This window comes from Glycine soja, chromosome 2 (assembly GCF_004193775.1).
Source record: "Glycine soja cultivar W05 chromosome 2, ASM419377v2, whole genome shotgun sequence".
Classification (NCBI taxonomy): domain Eukaryota; kingdom Viridiplantae; phylum Streptophyta; class Magnoliopsida; order Fabales; family Fabaceae; genus Glycine; species Glycine soja.
Window position 1 is genome coordinate 41,081,361 of NC_041003.1, and position 20,756 is coordinate 41,102,116.

Genomic DNA, 20,756 nt, shown 5'->3' on the forward strand with positions numbered 1-20,756 from the left:
TAATTATTTATTGCAGTTTACTGATGATTAATACAATTTGAAGAACATAATTAAAAGAATGATAGAAAAAAAGCTAGACGAAGCCATAATACAACAAAACATGTGTGTGTGTGTGTATATATATATATGCATGATTCGTTGAAGGTGCATAGCAAATTAAGAAATTAATTGGTGATGTAATTAATTGCGGGGACGGGTATTTTCTGGGTTGGACGTTCCAGTGGCAACCTTTGCAACATCCATGGCTGATGCTTCGGACTTCTTATTGGAGTACAAGACGAAATAACCTAACACAGAGATTGCTACAAAGCCCCCAATGGCCATTTTCATGGGACACTGAGGCATTTTCTTACGTTGGTGAAGTACATCTGTCGAATGTTGCTGAGGTGCAGAAGAAACCTCTTTCATTTTTGCTTCAGCTTTTCCCATATTTTCTCTTCCTCCTCCAACCATTTTCCTTTTCTTTCTAATTAACTTCCTCTCTATGTTTTATCTTCTTCAATGTTTCCTTGTGTGTGAGTTATATATCTATATTCTTATGACTCTGACTCTTTGCAAATCTATGTTATATATGTACGTACGCGCTAGCTTTAGTTAATTTTGTAGGTTATGGAGGAGAATATTTGTGGGAGTGGTAGGAAGGAATACAAGGCGAAAAACAATGCCTTATGTGCAAGTGGAGTTTCTAGAGATGAAGTATTTGGCATTTGACACGTCCTGTGGTTGACCTTCAAAAATAGTTTGAAGGTGCAAAGGTCAAGGACATCCACAATTTCATAATTGATGGATTTGTTTCATCATAACTTTCTGCCAAGGTCAGGAATAGAGAATGTTAGGGTACGGAAAAACTTTATAAAGTTAAAAAATACAACTGTATTAACTAAGAAATATTATTTTTCTTAATTTAGGAAAATTATTTTCTTTGAGAAGTTTTCCTTAATTAGCTTAAATTTTGTTTTAATATTAATTATTTAAATTTTATAATGTTAATAATTTATATCCAATATAATAATAATATGCATGCACCGAGTGACATATTATTTTAGTATTTTGTACTAAAAATAAAATAAAACAAACGATCAATTAATACTTAAGACAGTTTCTGGGCAAATAAATATAAAAATGCACAACGCCAGATTTTTTTAATTTATAGTGCCAATTATATAGCGCTTACTTAAAAATTAGACGCGGAAGATATATACACCGCTTTTCAAGAAAGGCATTGTAAATGGAAACAAAATATACAACGTTTTTTTAAATCGTCATTGCATATATATTTTAAAAAAATAAGAAATTAGAAAATGTTAGGGGTTGTTTGGTTTGAGAAAAAATTTTCTATTTTTATTTCTTGTTTTTTATTTTTTGAAAAAAAATTTCATTTCCATATTTTTAAAGTTTAGAAAATGTGTTTGGTTTAACTATTTTTATGTTTTTAAAAAATAAAAATATTAAAAATGTGTTTGGTTTAACTATTTTCAATAAAAGCTTATGAAATATATAATTTTCAAATAAAATTATAATATATTTCCTTTATAATAATTATTAAAATTATTGTATTATTTCAAATAATAAATAGAAATAATAAAAATATTAGACAAAGATTTTATTTTTTTTACTAAATATTTCATTCTATCTAAATTCGCACTCATCCTTCAGCTTTCTCAGTATATTATCGACTTCGTCCCTGACCTGCAAACCTTTTCCCCCCTGCTTTGCTTCTCACTGGCCTCCTTTTGCCGCCACACCCAAGACCTTTCTTCGTCGAGGTCGTCATCATAAGAGGTTGAAACCTTTTCTCTCGCATAAACTCTTTTCCCCATAAATTCTTTCTCTCGTAAACCTCGTGCCCTTATTTCTCTTGTAAATTCTTACACCCTTGTGTAAACCCTATTCATTTTGTGACTGCGCTGTTGTCTTCAACTCGTTTTATTAACTTCGCATCCAAACAACTTCATCGGCGCATAGTTCCCCAGAGAAACCTCGATTTGTGGCAAACTTTGAAATCACTAGAAGATATTGTCGGAGGTATGCTACATGCTGTTGGAAGTTTAGGTTTTTTTTGTTATTCTCTAAAAGAAATTGTTTTTTTACATTGAAATGTTAGGCGTTTTCCATAAAGAAATTAGGTATTTGGTTCAAGGTTCTCTAAATTTTAGTGTTTTGCTTTGTGGTTACTGAGGGAGGATTTGTGTTTGATTTGTGTGTTATTATGCTTTGAATTTCACTGTCACTATGCTTTGTGCTTACTGACGTAGGAGACTTTTCTAAGCTTTATTTCATCTAGACCATGAGGACACAAATAAAATGCTATTCTCATGCTTAGAATCTTCTAAAGTTGAGTGCAATGGGATCTCGCTTGAGGTGGCATGTTAGAGATTGATTAAAACTCATTAATGGTTAATTGATTATGTACCTAACAACTTAAACTTCAAAGAGTGTTATGGTATATAGGAGGCAATAGCAATTCATGTAAGAAGGATAAAATTACCTCAATTCGATCTTTATCCCTAACAACATTGTGTGAAGTTAGCTAGTTATGTTTTGATTTTAGAAATTTTGCGTATGTAGACTTGAATACATGAATTTTGAATTATGTTATGTTCTGAACTCTTTCTTGGAATGTTTTGAAGGACCTTAAATTTTTTTTTCCTGCCTTTCTAGCTCCATCTTGTAGTTCTATTTTTTTTCTGGTTATAGAAATTTTGTTCAGTATCTTGAATATTGTTCAGTTTGGATTCATGCTTTATAAACTAGTGGAATCTTTTGAAATTTTGTAATAATGTCTCTGCATTCAATGGTTCTGGTTTTGAGGAGACTTGTAAGTTTTGGTACGATTTATGTTTATTTGAATCACTTTGGATTTTCTATTTTGGTCGTTTGTTTGATGATAGGAGTTACATTGTGGTTTTGTTTTCAAGGATCCTCTTAAGACTCTATTTTCAAGTGAAACCAAAGCCCACAACTTTGTTTTGATACCCTTTAAATCTGTTTTTGAGTTTTCCCAAAAGTTTGAGCCTTGTACAATGAATTTAGAAGAAAAACTCATTTTCTAGAAACTTGCATTTTGCAAACTTTTGATGCATGCCATATCCAAACCGCTTGCTAAAATTAAGTCAAACCAAAGCCAATTAGTCATATTTAATGCACACTAAATCTGTTTTCAAGTTCCAAAAGGTTTCGAGTTTTGTAGCTCAATTGCACAAAAAATCGTTTTCAAGAATTCCTTAAAATCACAAACTTTCAACGCACGCAGTTTTCTAATTGTAACTCCAATTTGGACAAAACCAAAACTCAGGATCTACATTTTAAGTGTACTAAATATATTTTGGGTACTTAGGATAGGATTAGAGATTGTGATATTTATATAATATCATTAATTCAAATGATTTTATTCAATAAGCATAAAGAAGCTCACGTGCGTATAAGGTTCTCATTCACGTTAATAATCAAATTAAAAACTTATCAATTAAGAGTGTGAAAAACATCTCTGGTCCAAAACAAGACTTATCATTTTTTTACTAAAGGAAACAAATTAAGCAGCGGAATAACATAAAGTAACATGCTCAAAACATTATGCAATTAATACAAAAACCCATTTTCTAATGTTACATCCTATCAGAGTATTGTGTTTCAGTGTTCTCTAACATGAGGTTCTTTATAGTCATCCTCCTAATCATCTGCTCCTACGAATACAAAGTTTAAGATCATCACAGAATTCAAATACAAATAACACACTAAGAGTGAGTTATTACATTTCTAACTAATAGAGAGAAACAAAATAACATAAATATACATATTATATAAATGAAATACAACTTACTTTAACACAACTCATGTCATTCCACCACTTATCGCGTAACATCACATCTCAACACTACACGTCTCACAAATTTTCACATCTTTCACATACTCAAGAAACAAAACACAATATCATTCAACCAATCAATATTGATCAATACACAAGCGTTATGTAACAAATATACTAAGATTCAATCTTATATGCAATGTGGTACCATGTTAGTAAAAAATCTTGTCGGGCACCTAGGAGTACATGACAAGACAGATCACACACTAATAAGTCAGGTCACTCTCACCAGGTAAAATCATAGGAAGACCAGTTAGGATTATGCTATTTTGAGAGAATGTTTTAACCATGTGGGATTGACACATGCTCAAAGGAGCACTCAAACCGGGTGTATTTACCCCCAAGGTTTAGACTCCAAAGAGTTCGTTAGGACCTCTCCTTCCTGATTCAAGTCCAACCCAGAAAACATTTTAGCACACAGACTCTATCTATGAATTGTACAAAACATATGGCTCTTCAATTGTTCTCAACATAATTTTCTCATCGTGCCTCAAAGTGGTAAAACTCTTCGGGTTCCTACGGTGGATTCCATCACAATACTCATTACGCATTAAGTCATCACCCTTAAAGGGTCTTACAGTCGTGTGATTGTACGATTCATAACTAACAACTCAATGCAGACAACATCTCAATACACATCTGTGATCTCACAATTTAACACATACTCAACTTGTCACTTACACATAGTTCATCACATATTCAATGTCACTTACTCGCAATTTCAATAATAATTTTATGATCTCAATACAACAATTTATCATGCTAATTTAGTAAATCTTGTCCAAAATACAAATAATTTATACAGAAATAATTCTCACAACATGGGGAGTAAAACCCCTCAAATAATTTCACATAATCATATCAAAATCAAGGAATCAAAATCATAGGCCAAAAACACGAAAACACCAAAAACACTCAATTTTATCAACCAATTTGCATCAGGACATCAATTGGTTCATCAAACACAACAATATCATAATTATAATCGTAAAAGGAAGAATTATAATTCAATAAGCATCCCAAAATAAACTCCAATTTAATCCTGTAAGGATCCCTACATATGTCCATTCTAACCCCAATTGTGATAAACTCATCCCTTACCTCTAAGCAGACTCACGTGTGTAGTCTGACAATGATAGCAGCGTCTCTAGCGGTTCCCTAAGATTCCTCAAACTTTTTCTCTGGTTTCTTTGTTAGGATTTCCAAGCGTTAGAGAGAAGGAGAAGAGATTGGAGCCTCCATTTTAATGTCTCCGTATGTTAATATAAAAAAATGACATAATAGGCCTCTATTTATAACTAGAGTACTCTTAACCTATTATTTATTCTATTTTTTTATTTTATAAAAATGAACTCTATTTTACTCCCTATCAAATTAATAAATAAAACATCCTTTTTATTTTCTAACAACATATATTTATTTTATTTACCTTAAAACCATTATTTTAATTAATAAAACTATTTCTTCTTATTTATTTAATAACAAAAACCTAATTATTTTCTTAAAACTCTATTTATTTTTGAGTAAAATTCTTTTTAATTTATTTTAAAAAAACGAGGTGTTGCAGAAATTATTGTTTCTCAGTGTTGCTCCCAAAAACTACCTCTTAGAAAGCCTAATTCAAAAAGGATCCTTAGGTGAGGTAGCTCAATGTGTAACACATTCTAGGTTTCTATTACTAGCTCAATGTGTTTTAGTACCATACTATACTCCAATTAGTGAGTCTTAGCTAGCAAAACCAAGACAAGATGATAAGAGCCAAAACTGTGCATTCTAGGTATCTTAGAAATGACTCAAAATGGTAAAAAGGCCAACTTTGACACTACATAGCTCTCTGCATAGAATGAATTTTTGGATGAAACCTTTTCCCATAGTTTTGTATTTCCAATGTCTAGTTTTCCCCAAAATCCATAGCCATTGGACTTAGATAGCTCATTTCGGACCCCTAAGTCCATTTTGATGCAAAACTAGTTCATTTGGTGATTTGAAAAGCCTAGATTTTGATCCGAGATGAATTTCGACGTGAGACCAATTTCTACAATCCTATTTTTAGGTGTATGAAATCTTTTTCGAGGATATACAAAGTTTATTCTCATGCATTTTAAATTCAACTTTGAAAACCATCTATTTTCTAACTCGTTTTTTTACTTGAAACTTGAAATGGAGTCATTTTCAAACCGTTTGAGCTTCTCAAGTGAAACCAAAGCGCACAATTTTATTTTGATACCCTCAAAATCTGTATTGTGTATTGTGTTAATGACTTGCTGTGTGTTTTTTGTCTTTGCAGCGTGCACCAAAGATCATGGGAATCAAGACTAGGAGCTAAATGACATCTAACTCGAGTTAATGACATTGGGAATTTAAGACTAGGTTTATAGTGCGTCTTTATACTTTCGTTATCTAATTGCCTATTGTAGTAGTACACTATATATGCATTTTGTATACTGAGTATGATGTTTGCAATGGCAACATCTTTGATTGTTATTTTGTGGCATTCTATCTGTACAACTCGATGTACTTTTTTTTATATAGTTTGGAACTTTGGATTATGTTTACTAGTTATGTAAAAGTTAGTTTAAAAAATAACTTGACTTTTTAGAATGATTGTGTGAATAGCTTAGATTATGTGCACAGGTTTGTTGGGCTGAAAACATGGATTGTGTGTATGTGATTGGAAAATATGAGAAGGAACCAAAGAAGGTTTAAAAAAAAAACATATAGCACTTTTTACAATCATATGTTGTATATTTAAGTTTGTTCATACAACGCTTTCCAAAAAAATGTTGTATATAGTCACATATATATAGCGCTTTTTTTTTTGTAAAAAAATGTTGTATATAGGTTCATATATACAGTGTTTTTCTCGGTAAGCATTGTATATAGGTTTGCAATATACAACGGTTTTTTTCAAACGCTATATATAAATATTCGTTAGCGATAGCGCTATATATTGAAGAAAAGATGTTGTAAACGAAGAAATCTAGCGTAGTGATGCATTTAGCAAGGTAAAAGATGCATATAAGTGAAAATTATTTTAAATGCGTAATAGTAAAATAAAAAAATTAAGAAGAAGCAAATAATTAACCACTAGGGTTGGCCTAGTGGTGGGAGGTTTGAAGTAATATGGATGAGATCTTATGTTCAAATCTCAGGGTAACTATTATAGACAAAGAAAAAAAAGTAGAGAATTTATTTGGCAACAATCACGGACCTTGGAACAACAAACGCACATGCATTTAAAAATCCAAATGGCTTATTCAATTTCAAAATTACAACGAGTAGGCATTGGAGTTTAAGGGCACAATTGCACAATCAATAGAAAATCTTCCAGACTTAAAAAAATACAAAAATGAAAGCGAAAATGCATGCTTGACCTAATTAACTAACCACACAAATATATATTGCATATATAGTGATTAGTTATGGAGAAATTAACATGTAAATACACAATACTCTCTAATTTAAAGCAATAACATCATCACCCCCAACCACATCATAACTCCAATGAATTCAGCGCCTGAACTACGAGTAACACCTTGATTATTTGGAAGTGGTGAAGGTGATGGCGATGATAATGATGGTGAAGGTGAGGGTGAAGGTGAAGGTGAAGGTGATGGTGAAGGTGATGGTGATGGTGAATGAATTAGTTTCTTTTTGGTGTTGTTTGACATGACAACTACCATTAGCTTTAACCCCATTTGGCAATGACTCTGATTTCCACTAATGAAGTGTCTGAATCCAGATTTGGTAAGCATCACCTTGGTGTTGCCATCGTTGAACAGAACGTGTTCTTTCCCCACCGTGTTGCATTGTTCATAATCCGTCTCATTCACTTCGTGCACTGACTCTGTTCTCTCATCGTATTTAAATACTGCATAACATGCATACAAAAACAGCAATCATAAAATGCAAACAGAATGCCACTATAAGAAATATAAACTCATAATACGGTTATAACTTTTAACTTATTATAAATGTTAATCTAATTTTCTCTCAACTCACTTTCACCTCATTTTTTTTATTTCTCTCTATTTTTTTGTCACATTATCTTTATGATTTTTTGTCCTCCCACCATCTCAATTCACCTCAAAATGGGATGGATGATTAACATTATTACATGAGGAGCGACTCTTGTAAAAACACTTAGTTGATGTGAGAAATAAAAATAACAGTAAATATATAGTACTATTGTATTTTAATAGTCCAGATTAAAAAAGTACACATAATTATTTTTTAAGTAATAACCGAGTAATTTTCTTCAAAAAAAAAAAAGAAGTAACTGAGTAACTTATAAAATCTTAATGATTTATATGGTTGTATATATAGTAGAAATTTATAGTTTTCATTTCTCCCTATAAATAAATGTTGTCATCCTCGTATTATTTGTATTAAATCCAAGTTTATGAGTTGGCCCTAACATATCCTTTCAAGATTTGGTAGTAAGATAAGAGGTATCTTAGTTTTACAAGCCCTTATATATCACTATTTTTAGTTAACTAGATTTTTCTTTTCCAATACTAAGTAAACACCTAACATGAGACATAGTACGTAGGAATATAATTAATGGAGAGTAATTACTGAGAGTGTCGCCGATTTTGAATCGGTGAGAGCTGGCCCAGTGGCTGAGTGAATCTGGTTTTGAGAGAGGAAACTTCCAGGTTTCACTGCCTCCAACCACATACTTTGCAGCTTCAGAGATGGAAATTAAGAGCCACATTGAGAGCATAAACAAAAATGGAGATGCATTATTTGGTAAACAGGAAGCCATGTTTGATTGAATATTATGCAATGCGAAGCAGTATAGTAGTGGGTTTTGGCTTTCCAATTAATAAATAGGGTATGTTGTGAATGACAGCCACTTGGCAATTGGATGCAACATCACATTTTGGCTAAATGGCGAGCCATCATTCCTGAGTTTTAAATTAAAGGAAAAAGCACCTTTTCGATACTTTTTTTAGGATGAACCACATATTAGAATATTTATAATGACTAATTAATTAAAGTAAATGGTCCTGAATTCCCTAGTCACAGTTAGTGGATTTAACGTTTACGAGCTTATACGTACATTTTTATACGCAAAATGAACCGGAGACGGCAATGGGGTATTTGATAAAAATAAAATTTCAATTTATGAAAATAATTTCAATTTATTTTCTAGTTTTCTTACTTTTACTAAAGGGATTCTATTTTTTTATTATCGTACTCAAAGTTATAAAGATTATCTCATTTGATTGAGAGTTAGTAAAAGTTTTTTTAAGAGCTGCAAAAGTTTATTTGAAGTTTGATTTATGATATTCGTATAATTTTTTTGGATTTTATTTTATTAACAAATGTTAAAGATATTCTGAATAAAAATATTAAAGATACTGATTAAACCATTATGGCGTTTACAACCAAATATATATACATCAACAAACATAATGCTATTAGTATAAAGTCTTTATTAACTTTACCAATGACCATTAATGACTTGTTTTTGTATAAAATTTGACTGATCAATTTTAATAAAATTACTTTTTTTTAATAAAACTTAAATCCAAAATTTTGGTTAAGAAATCCAAATCTAATTTGACTTGGATCAATGTTATTTTTTTTTTTTTACTTATTTGAATAGTTTACATATAATAGTTTATCAAAATATTTTTTAATGTATTTTAATAATTAACTTAGAAATAAGTTCTCGTTTAGTAAGAACCTATTGAATAATTGATTAATTAAATTATTTACTCAAATATACTTAAGAGTTTTTTTTTTTGACAAAATACTTAAGAGTTTAATAAATAAGTATTTAATTAAATTATTTATTCAAACATACCAGCATTCTTTTTGTAAAGTGAAATACTAACTAACATGTTATTTAGAATTTCATGCCAATTAACTCTTATTAGGGAAGTCACGAGTCAGTATAAAAATTCATACTACTCTAAACCTAAATATAAACAAAATTAATTAATTCTACGTTAGTTAAAAAAATTGATTAATTTCATTTAATTCTATTAATTATATTTAAAAAATGAACTTTTTTTAAGAATATCCTTCATTAAAATTTGATATCTAAAATAAAAATGAATCCTTGGAACTAAAATCACACTTAATTGAAGAACATTTTTTAAATTTCATTAAATACGGTTAAAATAATTAAAAATATATATATATTTGAGTTTAAAAATATTTTTTATTGTGTATATTAAGTTCGGAAGAAGTATATTCATAAAAAAAAAACATATAAAGGTATATTAGCTACATCTCGAAACGAATGTGCGGTATAGCTGTTCATTTTTTGAAGGGTTAACTGTTTTTTCGTTTCAAAGTAGAGGCAGCCGATGCAGGGCAATTTCATCTTCGTGAGTTCATCTTTGTGACTTACGACAATCGTAAATGCCACATGCTAATAATTATTTTTGTAAAGAATCTTTGCGTGTAATATTACACATTATGTACTTCTTATATATAATCTCAATAAACAAGGAAACAAATCTTATAATCTTAAGAATTTAATTAGAATGTATCGCATTGTAGAAAATTAATACATTACCATCTAATAATATTATTGACTTTTATAATCATTATTTTAAAATTATAATACGATAACTGAGTTTAATTTTTATTTACAGAAATTAACTTTAATTTCTATGCATGATTTTTACATTATCAACTAATTAATAATTGTTGATTTGTAGCAGGGATAGATTTCATGCAAGGATCTTTAGGAACTATGCTGGGTGTTTACTTTATTTGATGTTGTTAGCCCATATTTTTTATGAGCTAAAAATATGCTCTAAATACGAATTTTGTCAGATTCTGTTTGAATCGAAAAGAAAGAAGAGTCTATTGAAAAGGATTCACAGGTTCAATGAAGTATTTACAAAATATAAGGCTAAGACAAGAAAGAGGGCTTCGAACCATTGGGTGAATCGAGCTGGCATATGGTCGAATCGAAGTCAAGGCAGCAAGATTTCGGGACTTAGCGCAATTTCTGACAAAACTTCACAAAATCAGTTCGACTTCGAGCGATATGAATAACCGTTCTAAGGAGCAGTTATGTGCATGCAAGGTGTACGTAGCAGGACACTTGGCATTAGGATAGTGTTTCGACCGTTAGGGCAGTTTATTTTCGAATATCTATATATAGCAGTTTTTTAGTCAGATTTCGGGGTCGCAAATCATTTCTACAAATCCTTATACACTCAAAGTACCCAGCGCAGAGAGAAACGAGTACGCAAGGAGAATGTATGATTGTGAACCATTTTAAGTTTCTGTAAACTTTACATTTCGAATGCAATGCAATTTACGTTTCATTTTATATAATTCCTGTCTTTTAAATGGTTCATTCGATCGAATGAACTCGTTGATCCTTTAAATTCTGCAATTTACCTTTCCCTTGTCAATTTACTTCCAGCATTTCGATTCTTTCAAAGAATTTTACTTTCTGCAAACCTCAGAACCAATAAAGGTTTGTTGCAATGATGAACATTCAAAGCTTTACATTTTAATGCAAACACACAAATGATATGCTCCTGAGATTCACTAGTTGATCTCGCAAGCAATTAACTTAGACTAGCGATTGTTTACCAGATTTCAGCGTAAACAAATTGGCACGCCCAGTGGGACCAGTCAATTGTGTGTTTCTGCTTTAAATTATTATTAAAGTTTTATTCAGTGCTGTTGGTTTATTGCACTCTTAATTGTTTTGATCTTGTATGCATTTAAGAAGTGGGAAATCTGTTCCACACTTAACAGAATTTAAAACTCGTACAAGGATGGCTAGACCACCCCCAAGTAATCAAAACAATGACCTTCCAAATATGGAGGGGCAACCAACGCAGACATCTGTCAGTAATGCCAATATAAATTCTGGCATAGGAGCAATTCCTGGCCAAACTGTTGGCACGATAAGTTCGACCGCTTCGACGGTTATGAATCAGACAGGGGTAACTTCTCCCATGACCAACATGACGTTGGCAAGTTCGACCACGTCAGCGTCTGCTTTTGCCCCATGGAATAACCCCAGTTTAGGGAATCCCAGTGGAAGTCCTTTTCGACCGCTTCAAAACCCTCTATATGGCATGCCTACATCTTTGATGGCAGGGTTGCAAAACTCTCAACCAAATTTAGAGAATCTTAATATGTCCTCTCCATCAGGGTCTGTAGCGGGCAATCAAGGTAGGGTAATTCCTCAACATTTAACCAATACATCCGTTTTGTCACTCAGACAACAAATGGATGAAAGTAACCATGATATGGTTAACATGTTAACACAACAAATAGGAACTGTCATTAACCCCTTAATTCAAAATACAAATGACAGTTACCAAATGTTAACAAATCAAATAAGTCGAATTGCTGACTTTTTTGGGGCACCACCCATACAGCAACCACCAATTCGACAGATCCAAATACAGGCGCCTCTCCAAGAGATACAGATGCCTAACAACCCAGGGATGCAAATGGCTCAAGCACCACAACCATTGGCACGCATAGAGCCGCCAGCCCAACAGGTCGAACCAAACCCTGGTATAGTATTGGTAAATAGAAACCAAAATGCTGATGAAGTAATAGGGAATGTTCAACAAAACCGTTTCGATAGGCAGAATAACCTGGCCCAAATGGTCGAAACAATTCTAGCACAGAATGGTTTGAACTTGGGCTTACACAGGCCCAATTTTGTGTCTCCATTATCTGAATATGTGTTACAGACAGAATTACCAAGGGGTGTGAAAATCCCTAAGTTTACTAAGTTTGCAGGAGAGACAAATGAGTCTACTGTCGAACACGTTGCTAGATATTTGGTCGAGGCAGGGGACTTGGCTAATAATGAAAATTTAAGAATGAAATATTTCCCTAATTCCTTAACTAAAAATGCTTTCACATGGTTTACAACCCTTCCTCCTCATTCCATACATAATTGGAACCAATTGGAGAGGATTTTCCATGAGCAATTCTATATGGGACAGTCTAAGATAAGCCTTAAAGAGTTAGCCAGCATTCGACGTAAGGCACCTGAATCAATTGATGATTATTTGAACAGATTCAGACTCTTAAAGGCAAGGTGTTTCACCCAAGTCCCTGAACATGAATTAGTCGAAATGGCTGCTGGTGGCCTAGACTATTCGATTAGAAAGAAATTAGATACCCAGTATTTAAGGGATATGGCTCAATTGGCTGATAGAGTTCGACAACTCGAACGATTGAAGGCTGAAAAGGCTAGAAATTTTAAGTTCCACAAGAAGGAAAAGGTTGCATATGTCGAAACCAATGACAGTGACCAGGAGTTCGATATTATTTATGAAGATATCGAAGACAATGAGGTTGATTTAGCAGAGTTAAAACCTGGACCTCCTTATGTTTGTAAACTCCTTAGACCTTCCAATGGAAAAAACCCTGTTGAACCTAAAAATGATAAATTTGTGTCTAAAACTTATACATTTGACATAACTAAATGTGATGAAATATTTGATTTATTAGTCACAGATGGCCAAATTGTTGTTCCTAAGGGCTTGAAAGTACCCCCAATCGAACAACAGAAGAAAAGGGGTTATTGTAAATTTCATAATTTCCTTGGCCATAAAACCTCACGTTGTGTTCTTTTCAGGGATTTGGTTCAAAAGGCTCTCAACGAAGGGAGGCTCAAATTTGGTGAGAAACCAAAGGTTGCTCAGGCAAATGCTGAAACATCCAAAGCTGCTGAAACTCTCTATGCAGAACCCCAAGAAATAATGATGGTCGAAACAATGGAGTTGTCTCAGGTGCAGGTGCAGGGCATATCTGAAGAGGATTACAACGAACAAATGAAGGTTGTGTATCCCCAGGCTGAGGAGGATCTAATTGATTTCTTGAACAGATGCAAACTCGAAAGCAAGAGTGTGATGCTTTGCCCTTGCTGCAGTGCAGTATGTGATAGGGAGGCTACTGAGGGCCTCAAAAAATACCAAATTATTAACAAGGGGGCAGAGCAGAACCAACGTTTCGATAAAGGCAAAAGGGTTATGGTGCAGTCGAACAGTAATCAGAAGTCTGGTCGAAGGAATACTTTCGCTCCTCCTGGTTCAGTTCCGGTCGAAAAATGGATGCACCAGGGACTCATAAGGTTCAACAAAAGGGCCATGGAAGTAGGTGGTTCGAGTGGAACGAAGCAAATTGGCCCACAGGAGGCTAATAGGTACTCTTATAGGAACAATTACAAAGGAAAGAATCCTATGACGAGGACCCAATGGCGCAGGTTCCAGCGTCAGAGGAAATTGGCCCAACAGAATCTGCAAACGGGCCAGTATAAAGAAGTGTCTAGGAGGCCAGTAAAGGAGAGACTCCTGCCTCCAGTGGATGAAGATAAGATGGAGGATGAGGATCTACTGGATTCTGAACCAGACTTTGATGTCATCTGTGTGGTATCTATCTTGCCATCTGAATATGATGTACAGTCTGAGGTTACTGAGATCGAAGGTGAGTTCGATCATTTTGATATGGCTGACCCAAAGCCAGTGTGCTACTATGTTATGAACAATGGCTGTGTGGAAGAACAATTAGCTTATTTCGAAAAGCCAGATTTTCAGATGAAAAGTCATCTCAAACCTCTTTTCATCAGGGCAAAAGTTGAGAATGTTGGAATCAACAAAGTGCTCATAGATGGAGGAGCGGCTGTCAACTTAATGCCTCGATCTATGCTCTACAAGATCGGGAAACATGACACTGATCTATCTGCTCACAACATTGTGCTCTCTAATTATGAGGGCAAAACTGGCTATTCTTTGGGAGCCATTCAAGTAGATGTTGTTGTAGGCAGTATAGTTCGACCAACTCTATTCCTGGTGATACAGTCCAAGGCTAATTTTAACTTGCTATTAGGAAGGGAATGGATCCATGGAGTTGGGGCTGTGCCATCTACTCTCCACCAGAAACTCATTATCTGGAGGGAGGATGGGATTGTTGAAAATATAGAGGCAGATCAAAGTTTCTATAAGTCAGAGATTGATAATGTTACTCCACAAACCTTTGACAAAAATTTGGCTAACATAGCACCTTGTGGTGACAAGGAGATTGCTTTCGAGTCAGGTGACAATGTTATCCATTCTGTCAAACTCCATCCTACCCATAGATTTATATGGGAGAGGGAGGAAATTAATGTTGTTTCCTCTGAAGATGGAGTCATTCCACCAACTGGGTGGAATATATATGAAGATTAATATGACTGAGGCCACTGCATGGGCCAGAATTACGGCTTATATGGCCGAAAATAGACTAAATACGGCCCTTGAGGCTGAATTCCAACAAAATATGGCAGTTGAAGCCAAGATCGAAGATCATGAAAACAAAGAAACAAAGGATCGAAGACTGGACTGCATTTATGATGATGAGCCACTGGGTTTTGAGAAAAATCCCATAAGTGAGGCGCCAAAGATGCAGGCTCAAGATCCTTTGGAGGAGATCGACATTGGAGATGGCTCGGTAAAAAGGCCAACTTATATCAGTGCCAATATCACCTCAAGTCTAAAAGAAAAGCTGGTGCCTCTTCTTAGAGAATTTAAAGACTGTTTTGCTTGGGATTACCACGAAATGCCTGGGTTAAGCAGAGAAATGGTCGAAATGAAATTACCTATTAAGGAGGGAAAAAGACCAGTAAAACAACTACCAAGAAGATTCGCACTAGAAATCATGTCCAAGATTAAGGAAGAGATCGAAAGGCTGCTGAGGTGTAAATTCATCAGATCTGCCAGGTATGTCGAATGGTTAGCAAATATAGTCCCTGTCATTAAAAAGAATGGAACTCTTAGAGTATGCATAGATTTTAGGGATTTAAATAATGCTACACCTAAAGATGAATATGCTATGCCAGTAGCAGAAATGTTGGTAGATTCAGCAGCTGGCTTCGAATTTTTAAGCATGTTAGATGGTTATTCTGGTTATAACCAAATATTTATTGCTGAAAGTGATGTGTCAAAAACAGCGTTTCGATGCCCAGGTGCTTTAGGCACTTATGAATGGGTGGTTATGCCCTTTGGGTTGAAAAATGCTGGGGCCACTTATCAAAGGGCCATGAATTCCATGTTTCATGATTTTATTGACACATTTATGCAAGTTTATATTGATGATATAATCATCAAATCCTCCTCAGAAGATAGCCATTTGGATTACCTTAGGCAATCTTTCGAACGAATGAGGAAACATGGATTAAAAATGAATCCATTAAAGTGTGCTTTTTGTGTGCGTGCAGGAGATTTCCTTGGTTTTGTGGTGCATAAAAAAGGCATTGAGATAAATCAAAACAAGACAAAGGCTATTCTTGAGACGAAGCCTCCTTCGACCAAAAAACAGCTTCAGTCTTTGCTAGGAAAAATCAACTTCTTGAGGTGATTCATCTCGAATCTAAGTGGCAAAGCTCAAACTTTTTCGCCATTACTTCGACTCAAGAAAGATGAACCATTCAAATGGGATGAAGTGCATCAAAAGGCTTTCGATGAAATTAAAGAATATCTGATCAAGCCTCCTGTGTTAATGCCTCCTAGTCGAAACAAGACTATGAAGTTGTATATTGCTGCGTCTGACAAGACCATTGGTAGCATGTTGGCTCAGGAAGATGATGATGGCGTAGAGCATGCAATTTATTATCTTAGTCGTGTACTAAATGATGCAGAAACTAGATATACTGCCATAGAAAAACTTTGTCTTTGTTTGTATTTCTCTTGTGCAAAACTTAAGCAATATATAAAGCCTGTTGATGTTTATGTATATTCTCATTATGATATTATTAAACACATGTTGTCAAAACCTATTTTACACAGTAGAATTGGAAAATGGGCTTTAGCATTAACAGAATTTTCTTTAACATACAAGCCTTTGAAATCTGTTAAGGGTCAAATTGTGGCAGATTTTATTGTAGATCACTCAGTGATCGAAATGCCGCAATACTATGTCGATACAGAGCCTTGGATTTTGTATTTCGATGGTTTGAAACACAAACATGGAACTGGAATTGGAGTTTTAATAATATCCCTCAATAAAGTTCCAACTAAATTCAAATATAAAATCAAAGGGCTTTGTTCTAATAATGAGGCTGAGTATGAGGCTCTAATTACAGGCCTTGAAATTTTAATTAGCCTGGGGGCAAGAAATGTTAACATAAGGGGTGATTCAGAATTAGTGTTGAGGCAATTAACACAAGAATACAAATGTGTTAATGAACACTTAGCAAAATATTTTGTTATAGCAAGTTCTCTTCTGAATCATTTCGATTACATTAACATTGAGCATATACCTCGACAAGAAAACCAAGAAGCAAATGATTTAGCCCAAATAGCTTCAGGGTACAAAATGTCGAAGGAAAAGTTAACTCAGTTGATCGAAATAAAAGATAAACTGGTGTTACCGGAGCCATTAAGCACTAAATTGCCAATGCCAAAACTTGTGGGGGCAAGTACACCACAAAATAATGAAGATGAAAGCATGGATGATCTCCAGGAAAAAATAAAAATTCAAATTTTGGCCATTGACAATATGTTAGATAATGATTGGAGAAAGTCCATTGTTGAATATTTGGAAAATCCAATAGGCAATGTGGCTCGAAAGGTCAAATATAGGGCTTTAAATTACGTGGTTATGGGAAATGATTTGTTTAAAAAGACTGCAGAAGGAGTGTTGCTAAAATGTCTAAGTGAATCAGAAGCATACTTGGCAGTTTCCCATGTTCACAGTGGGGCCTGTGGATCACATCAAGCAGGCCATAAAATGAAATGGCTTTTATTTCGACAAGGTTTGTATTGGCCTTCGATGTTAAAAGACTGCATAGAATTTGCTAAAGGCTGTCAGGAATGCCAAAAGCATGCAGGGATACAGCATGTACCTGCTAGTGAGTTACACTCCATAATCAAACCTTGGCCTTTCAGAGGATGGGCTTTGGACTTAATTGGTGAAATCAAGCCTGCTTCTTCTAAGAACCAGCGTTATATCATAGTTGGTGTCGATTACTTTACAAAATGGATCGAAGCAGTCCCTTTGCCAAATGTTGATCAGGAAGCAGTAATTAGTTTCATTCAAAATCATATTATTTATAGGTATGGTATTCCCGAAACAATTACCACTGATCAAGGTTCAGTTTTTACTGGACGAAAAATGCAAGAATTTGCCCAAAAAACTGGTTTTCGATTATTAACCTCAACACCATATTACGCGCAAGCAAATGGTCAGGTCGAAGCAGCCAATAAGATTGTAATTAACTTGATTAAAAAACACATTGCCCAAAAGCCAAGAAATTGGAATAAAACGTTAGATCAGGTTCTATGGGCATGTAGAAATTCTCCTAAGGAATCAACTAATACTACCCCATTTCGACTGACTTATGGGCATGATGTTGTACTTCCGGTCGAAATACATTTGCAATCAGCCAGGGTACAAAAACAAATGGGCATTCCAATCGACCATTATTGGAAAATGATGTCAGATGAATTGGTTGATTTAGATGAGGAGAGATTAAGAGCATTAGAAGTTTTGACTAAACAAAAAGAAAGAGTTGCTAAGGCTTATAATAAGAAAGTGAAGTCAAAAATTTTTAATATTGGAGACTTGGTTTGGAAGGTTATCCTACCCATGGATAGTAAGGATCGAGCCTTGGGCAAATGGTCCCCAAATTGGGAAGGACCGTTTAAAATAATTCAGATCTATTCGAATGGTGCTTATGAGTTAGAGGAGCTAACCCCTCAGAAACGTACTTTGAGTATAAATGGTAAGTATTTGAAAAAATATAAACCAACATTGCTCGAAGTTAAAATAAGCATAGAATGAGAGAAATACTGGAAACATAAAAATGGCGATAACAGTAAATTGCCACAAAAGGGCATTTGTCAATATTACAAAAAAAAAAAAAGAGTAGAATCGAAATACAGAATTCGAAATAAAGAAATTACAAGTTCTACTAATTCATGACCAAATCCCCATACAGCTTTTTCAAGGAGGCTATCTCTTTAGTTAAGACCTGGTCAGCACTCTCCATAACTTTTGCCTCATCTGCTACAGCCTGAGATGCGCTAAAGGCCTTCAGGCCTTCCCTCCCTTTTTCATCAACCAGTTTCTGGATCGAGTTAGCGGCCTTCTCCTGGAGTTCCTTGCGTTTGGCCTGCTCTGTCACAATTTCCTGCCTTAGATCATCGACCTGAAACAGCAGATCCGTAATAGTTGCCTCCCAGGAGGAGATGTTATCATCACAGTCTTTGATCTCAGAAGACCCTTCTTTTGCCTCTTTGATGAGACGTTCGACTTCATGTTGAGCAGCTCGGGCTTTCTCGAGCAGAAGGGTATGTGCCTGTTTCTGGACATCTAGTCTTGTGCCATTTTCGCGTTTTTTCTGCACAACAATTGCAAATTGGTCAATGATGGTCTCGATTTGGATAACTTTGCCTAGAGTCTCATCAGAGGTAAGGGGGTTGTGCAATTTCTTCAAAAAGTTCAAGTGCCCAAAGGCAGCAGAGGGGTTCTCTTCAATGGATTTAAGCACATCTTTCCGTGCGTATTCCGTTGATAACTTCAAGAGCAGAGAATCTTGGCGTACGGAAGAGTTTATTTCAGCATCAGATGAGGACGAAGCACCAGGAATCTTGTCACTTGAGGTGTTGGCTTGACTTGTGTTCAGCAAGAGTCGAAGGGCTGCAGCAGGGTCTTCATTTTGCATTTGAATGAATGTGTCTTCTGCGATCCCTATGCTAGCGGAAAGTTTAGATGTTGAGGACACCGGGTAAATGTCTGAGCCTCCAGCTTCAGCCTCTTTTATGGCCTCTTCATCGAAAAAGTTTTCTTCGGATGAACTTTTCTGACTCGATTCATGAGGAATGGTGTTATCTGACTGGTTCGGCTCATGAGGGTCATTGACCTCTGCCCAACCATGAGGACTACTGGATCCAATGCCTTGACCTTCACCCCATTCCTCAACATTCACTGCATCCGCCTCAGGAGCGGGAGATGTTCGAGCACATGAGGGTATTTCTTCTGCAGAAACATTTTGTTGTACCTGATTCGAATTGTTATGGAAAAAGGTTAACAAATAGTTTCGTATAAGCTATGATTAAAATCACATTAAGAGAATGATACCTCGACGGCAGGTTGTTCTTGTGGTGAGTTCGGTTGCTCGACAGGGTTGCCCATTTCAGCAATAGAAGGAGCAGCTTCTACTTCAGTGCCGTCAATATCGGTCGAAGGTGGTGGGACGTCAACAGGTTGATTGTCACCTTGTTCTTTTGAAGACTTGGTCTTTTTCTTTTTCTTCTTGGCTGGCTCACCACCCTCGACAGTCACAGAAGGTTCAGGCTCGACCTGCTTCACTTTCTTTTTCTTCTTAGGTATTTGAGCCTGGGAATTGCCTGCCTCTGTTTGGTCAACAGATTTGGTCGAAGTCGTAGGTAACTTTCTTTTTCTTATGAGAGGTTTTTCCTCTTCTTCCTGTATTACGAGGGTAAAGAATTGTCAGAGTATAGACTTGAAAGAAAGCTATAATATTGACATTAGAAATAAAACTTGCATCTTTTTCTTCGTCTAATTCGACGCCCGCATGCTTCGAGCGTTTGGAAGTTGTGGTGGTCTCAGTACTATCATCTTTCTTTTGACTCTGAAGAAATAAAGAAATATGAGGCAAGACGTTAAGATTAAAAGATAAGTTCAGAAGAGTTACCTTCTCTTCTTGTTTCTCTTCTTGGATTTTCACCCCAGTGGGTTTCTTGGGTCTCACGTCGGCTCGAGACGTTTCAGCACTCCTCTTCGTCATGGGTGCTTTGCCTGAAATTAATAATCTTAGAAAAGGGAAAATACATATCAATTTAGAAAAGTCAAAAGTAAGTTAATACCTCGAGCTTGAAGGCTTGAGCGAATATTCTCGATCGTTGGTTGCGCAAAACCACTCTCAAGCCTGGAGATC

The 20,756-nt window shown here is 35.0% G+C and overlaps 1 protein-coding gene and 1 long non-coding RNA gene across 2 annotated transcripts; one reads left to right on the forward strand and one right to left on the reverse strand.

Moving 5' to 3' along the window:
- The first annotated feature begins 1,644 nt into the window (after nt 1-1,644).
- On the forward strand, nt 1,645-6,463 carry LOC114394472. The gene is made up of 2 exons (XR_003662777.1): nt 1,645-2,025; nt 6,153-6,463. It is a non-coding gene; the product is annotated as an uncharacterized LOC114394472 (long non-coding RNA).
- A 634-nt stretch (nt 6,464-7,097) lies between these two features.
- On the reverse strand, nt 7,098-8,827 carry LOC114394480 (early nodulin-55-1). Its single transcript, XM_028356067.1, has 2 exons — nt 8,444-8,827; nt 7,098-7,736 (listed from the first exon to the last, which is right to left on the reverse strand). Exons 1-2 carry the CDS (start codon nt 8,631-8,633, stop codon nt 7,327-7,329), a joined length of 600 nt encoding a protein of 199 aa, XP_028211868.1. The 5' UTR covers nt 8,634-8,827; the 3' UTR covers nt 7,098-7,326.
- Nucleotides 8,828-20,756: the final 11,929 nt, after the last annotated feature.

What these genes read in the sequence shown, in the direction of transcription:
- LOC114394480 (XM_028356067.1), bottom strand. Translation starts at nt 8,633, where the DNA reads ATGGCTTCCTGTTTACCAAATAATGCATCTCCATTTTTGTTTATGCTC. An exon ending in CAAAATCGGCGACACTCTCA is followed by an intron (nt 7,737 to 8,443) that starts GTAATTACTCTC and finishes CATGTTATGCAG; the next exon opens with TATTTAAATACGATGAGAGA.